At 48.6% G+C, this 6000-nt stretch overlaps 1 protein-coding gene across 1 annotated transcript in view; it reads right to left on the bottom strand.

The window, feature by feature from the left end:
- Positions 1 to 368: 368 nt before the first annotated feature.
- ALDH4A1 (aldehyde dehydrogenase 4 family member A1) overlaps positions 369 to 6000 on the bottom strand; it is a 29603-nt gene continuing 23971 nt past the window's right edge. The window contains exons 12-15 of the mRNA XM_083512691.1: positions 5092 to 5244; positions 3593 to 3714; positions 3047 to 3165; positions 369 to 1496 (exon numbers count right to left, since the gene is read on the bottom strand). Of these exons, the coding sequence (XP_083368817.1) occupies positions 1384 to 1496; positions 3047 to 3165; positions 3593 to 3714; positions 5092 to 5244 (507 nt within the window). The 3' untranslated portion in view covers positions 369 to 1383. The remainder of the gene's footprint in view (positions 1497 to 3046; positions 3166 to 3592; positions 3715 to 5091; positions 5245 to 6000) is intronic.

The following is a 6000-nucleotide window of genomic DNA, read 5'->3' as shown; positions in this document are numbered from 1 at the left end:
TCACCTCTGCAGCTGCTGACGTCACACAAGAGTCCACAAAGTCACACGGCATTTTGTACGACACGTGGTCTCATTCAACCCAACGCTAAAAGGTTTTCACCCACAGATTCCACTTGTGGGATCCCCAAGAGCTGGGTTCCTACACCGGAGGAAAGTTGCCTCTAACCCCCTGCTCCAGATAACCTGAGAAAACTCAAGTGTGTGCATGTCACATGAACTGAAATCCTCAAGCCCAATGGCAAGATGTGGCCCTCCAGACCTCTGTATCTGGCCCTCAGGATCTCAAACCATAAAACTTCCCATCAGGCAACTTCCCCACCCCTTCCCTAAGTAAACGTATTTTAATAAGCCAAGTCCGAAAACGCATAAAATCTTAATCAGATTTACTAAGCTCTCTTTGTTCCAAAGGGACATCAAAATATACGCCCTATTACATTATTATTAACACTGAATTTAACAGCCGCATTGAGCTGTTAAACATATTGCATGTTAGGCGCCCACAAACCAATCATTCCATTTTAACTTTCCCCTCCAAAGTAACCTTCTTTTGACCTGGTTTTATTTCATTTGGAAAGTTGATGCCGGAATCTGGATAAAAATATCTGGGCTGGAAATAGGCATCCTTAAAGAAAAATAAAAACCACCTTTGCCTAGCCCCACTTGAGTGATCAAATCTACAGCAGGTGAGGTTTATAAAGAAAGAGGCATTGTTGTCCAAATAATATTGGCCAATGGGAACTTGGGTTCTGGAGAGTCTGTCCCAAAAAACCACAAAACCCCACAGGGGTTGGAAGTAACAGGTCACACAGGTCAGCAGTCAGCAAGCTTGCAATGCTCGCTGCTGATACGATCCATGCTCAGTCTGAAACCCAGAGGTCTTTTGGGGGATTGAACCCTCTTTTTCCAACCCACAACTCTGAGCTCAGAGGGTCAGCTCAGACAAGCAAATGCCCCTACAAACCAGCGTTTTAACGAAGCTGCGCTTGGCAGAGAGACCGTATTCTTCTGCCCGGGTGGGAGCAGGGCACAGTTTAAGGTGGAGAAATAGAATGGTGCAAACTTTTTAGAGACTCGAATCAAGAGGGCTTAGCTCAGCATATCTGGAATCTTACCAAGGTTTAAAATGTGTTTAAATTAGAGAGCTTTTTAAAGATTAAAATAATATTAATAATTAAAGGTTATTCCAAAGGCTAACATTGCACTGAGCCTCAATGTTTCCTCCAAAACGGGAAATAAGGTTCCCCAAGGGATTTGGGGACGGGGCATCAGTTCCTAAATACAGCTGCGTATTATGAGAGATTGCCACTACTTTAGCAGATCCACAGTGCGGTGGGTCGGTAACCCAACTGCGGCTCCAAGATTAAGGCACCCTTGAGAGCTGCATCACTGCATGTAGGGATACTTCCAGTCCCCCAGGGGTGCGTGGGTTTCTTTGACGGCTTGGGGGGACGTCCAGCGCAGGATGTAGTGGGGGCTCCCGGGCTTGTCGTTCGTTCCTGTTTCCAAAGGGGGGAAATGCAAAGGGCAATCTGAGAACAACAATTTCCTTTTTTTTTTTTCAAAACACAAAACAAGCAAAGCAAGCTGCTAGACCTCATTACGCCTCCAGCTACTTATTTCACGTTAGGGATTTTCTGTTGCTAACACCGTTTTCTTCTTCTTTCACCTGCCTTTTCACTGGTCTTTACCTCTTTTGCATTTTTGACTTTTTCTATGGTTTTCTTGCACGATTCTGTTTTCATTGCTGTAAACCGCTTTGACGTGCATTTTTGAAATGCTAATTTTTAAAAAAAACAACAACCAAGATATTCAATAAATAAATCTTGGGATTTGGAAGTATGCACTATTATAAGGAAATGTAATATGACATTTCCGCTTGGCACTCACTGTTAATTCCTTTTGGGCAGCCAACATGGTGTAGAGCAGGGATGTCCAACAGCTCGATCGTGATCTACTGGTAGATCCCTGCGAGGTCTTGGTAGATCACTGTTTGATCTCTGGCTACCTTTCCTCAGCATCATTGAAACTGACTCCTGCCCTGCCCTCCATTGTTGTCTGATCAGAGGAAGGGAAGACAGAGCTTTCCCTCTGTGGCTGTTATCACTCAAAGCAATATTATTGTGAGTGACTTTTTCCCTTTGACCCTTGCCTCTAACACCCCCCCAAAAAACGGAAAAAGCTCCCTAAGAAAAGTTCAACAACTTTGACCTGAACTCCCACAAAAGCGGGGGTAGATCACTGCCAGATTTTAATTCTGAAAGTAGATCACAGTCTCTCAGGAGTTGGCCACTCCTGGTGTAGAGTGTCAGACCTGGGAGAAGAGACCAGGGTTCAAATCACACCATTTGGCCACACGAAGCTCTCCCCCCCCCCCAGGAGACCTTGGGGGACAGCCACTGTCCCTCAGCCTAGCCTACCCCACAGGGTCGTTGTGAGGATAAAATGAGGGGGAGCACTTGATATGCCACTTTGAGCTCCTTTTAGGAAAGAAGATGATCGTAGAATTGCAACGGATTCCAAAGGCTCACCTAGGCCAATTCCATGACAGATGGCCATCCAATCTCTGCTTAAACGCAATTATTATTATTATTATTATTATTATTATTATTATTATTATTAATACCCCACCCATCTGGCTGGGTTTCCCCAGCCACCCTGGGCGGCTTCCAACAGAATATTAAAATACAATAACCTATTAAACATTAAAAGCTTCCCTAAACAGGGCTGCCTTCAGATGTCTTCTAAAAGTCTGGTAGTTGTTTATCTCTTTGACATCTGGTAGGAGGGCGTACAACAGGGCGGGGGCCACTACTGAAAAGGCCCTTTGTCTGGTTCCCTGTAACTTGGCTTCTCGCAGCGAGGGAACCGCCAGAAGGCCCTCGGCACTGGACCTCAGTATCCGGGCAGAACGATGGGGGTGGAGGCGCTCCTTCAGATATACTGGGTTGAGGCCGTTTAGGGCTTTAAAGGTGACTAAAACAGAGGAAGAAGGTGCTGCGCTGCCCCACCCAGTGCAAAACCCCACCCAACTTTCACTCTCGCACACCTGAGGCCCGGGATCCACCAAACGGCTGCTGCGCCACGACGGAGCCAGTTGACTTGTCATTGATGTAGAAGTTGCCAGCTGCGTTCCTCAGGACCTTTGATGCTTCGTCAATGACGGCTCTGTAAGAGACATAGAAACAGGGGTGGGGGAAATCATGTTAAGACAGCACGAGGCCACACCTGCGCGACAGGTCACACAGACAACCCAGAAGACCAGGGATGGAATCAATGGACGTGCCCTTGGCGGGGGGCAGTCAGTGCCTCTCTCAGCCTAACCTACCTCGCAGGGTCGTTGTGGGGGTGTAATGAAGAGCACGGACAGAACCATGCACACCTCGCTGAGCTCTTCGGAGGGGAAAAAGTGGGGTAGCAACCCAATGAAATAAAAAAAGTGGGTCCTTGTCTTGGAAAGACAGCTCAGAATCAAAACCCATACCTATATAAAATTAGTTCCTCCTCTCTTGACTTGCTCGCAGCACGTCATTTGTACTATGCTGGCAAATGTGGTCAGGATGAGACCCTGTGGGGGGTGGACTCCAATGCTTACTTATCTTGGGCAAACACTGCCCCCGTGAGGCCATACGGAGAAGTGTTGTCAATCAGCTGAAGGATGTCTTTGTACTGACTCTCCGGGTAAACATACACAGTCAGAATGGGCCCGAAAATTTCCTGAATGGAGGGGGGGGGAGAAGGTGGGGGGTGGAGATAAGAGACAAGAGATGCATCTCTGAGAACAGCATTGGTGTGAGTGTCTAAGCCTCTGCAAATCTTCGGGATCTGTCCCGAACCTTCCAACATTCAGCTTAGATAACACCTAGAGTCGAACTTAGCTGGATGCAACATAATGGGTCTACTCTGAGTAGGACCCCAACTCCCAGGGTTGCCCCAGACCACTGGCCAAGCTTGGCTAAAGTTGATGGGAGTTGGAGGCCCAACAGCACAAAGAGAGTTGCAAGTTCCCAATCCCTGAACCAGGCTGTCACTTTTGCCTTTACTGCCCTAAATGCCTCCATCGCTTGCCTTCACTGCCCCTGGCTACCTCCATCACATCATATAGTGCAGAGATGGGCAACCTACTGATCTCTGGATGATGTTGGACTACAACTCCCATCATCCCTGACCATTGTCCCTACTGGATGAAGCTGATGGGACCTGGAGTCCAACAACCTCTGTTTTTTCCCCAGAGCAGAACATGAGATCCAACATGGTTCTGCCTCCAGTCTTAACAGATCACAGGCTTTTTCCTTTCTAAGGTAAAGGGACCCCTGACCATTAGGTCCAGTCGTGGCCAACTCTGGGGTTGCGGCGCTCATCTCGCTTTATTGGCCGAAGGAGCCGGCGTACAGCTTCTGGGTCATGTGGCCAGCATGACTAAGCCGCTTCTGGCGAACCAGAGCAGCACACGGAAACACTGTTTACCTTCCCGCTGGAGCGGTACCTATTTATCTACTTGCACTGGCGTGCTTTCGAACTGCTAGGTTGGCAGGAGCAGGGACCGAGCAATGGGGGCTCACCCTGTCGCAGGGATTCAAACTGCCAACCTTCTGATCAGCAAGCCCTAGGGCTCTGTGGTTTAACCCACAGCGCCACCTGCGTCCCTTTTCCTTTCTAGAGTAGGGTAAATGCCTTCATCCATGGTACCCACCTTGGAAGCTGTGTTTGTGGGGGGACGACGACACACAAATACTGTTGGCAATTTTTGCTTTAGCAGTCAGCTGGATCAGGCCCATCTAGTCCAGCGTCCTGTTCTCTCAGTGGCCAGCCTGATGAAACCCACAAGGAAGACCCGAACCCAATCCCCAATAATAATAATTTATTATTTATACCCACCCCCCATCTGGCTGGGTCTCCCCAGCCACCCTGGGCGGCTTCCAACAAAGTATTAAAATACAATCCCTTCTTGCAATTTTCAGCAACAAGTTGGATCTTGTGACTTCCTAGCCACACCAGGCCTCGCTTTCTGGCTTCACACGAAATGTGTCTGTGAGCCACAGAGGACGGTCAACGTTCCCCTGGCAAGAAACGCTGCCCCCTCCGAAGACTCACCTCTTGCATGATGGGGTCTTTCGGGTCCTTCGTCTCAATAATACACGGCTGGACGAAATACCCAACCTTATCGTCACACCCGCCTCCGGCCAGGATGCTGAGGTTCGACGACGTCTCGCCGTGGCCGAGCCACTTCTTGATGCGCTCGAAAGACTGGAAGAGAAGAAGGATATAAGAACATAAAGAGAAGCTTCCGGATCAGGCCAACGACCCATCAAGTCCACCATCTCACAGTGGCAGAACAGGAAACCAGCAAGCAAGGATCTGGTCACAAGAGCCCTCTTCCCCTTCAGAGAGCCAGTGCGGTGTAGTGGTTAAGAGTGATAGACTCGTAATCTGGGGAACCGGGTTCGCGTCTCCGCTCCTCCACATGCAGCTGCTGGGTGACCTTGGGCTAGTCACACTTCTCTGAAGTCTCTCAGCCCCACTCACCTCACAGAGTGTTTGTTGTGGGGGAGGAAGGGAAAGGAGAATGTTAGCCGCTTTGAGACCCCTTCGGGTAGTGATAAAGCGGGATATCAAATCCAAACTCTTCAAACTCTTCTCACTGTTTCCAGAAACTAGCATTCAGAAGCATGGCTGCCTGTGGCTAGCAGCCATCAATAGTCTCCTCCTCCTCCATGAATCTGTCCAACCATCTTTTAAAGCCACACAGGCTGGTGGCCATCACTGCCTCCTGTGGCAGGGAGTTCCGTAGTTTAACAATGTGCTGCATAAAGGAGTTCTTTTATCTGTTCTGAATTACCATTTCCTTGGTTCAGCTTCATCGGATGCCTAGCAAGTTCTAGTGTTATTTTGAGAGGGAGAAAAAAACCCTTTCTCTAGCCACTTTCTCCATGCCTCCCATAAATTCATAAGCTTCTATCAGGTCGCCTCTTATTCACCATTTCTCTAAACCAGTTGGGCCTC

This window comes from Podarcis liolepis (assembly GCF_965112155.1).
Source record: "Podarcis liolepis genome assembly, chromosome: 7".
NCBI lineage: Eukaryota > Metazoa > Chordata > Lepidosauria > Squamata > Lacertidae > Podarcis > Podarcis liolepis.
This window is presented reverse-complemented; position numbering and strand designations above follow the sequence as displayed.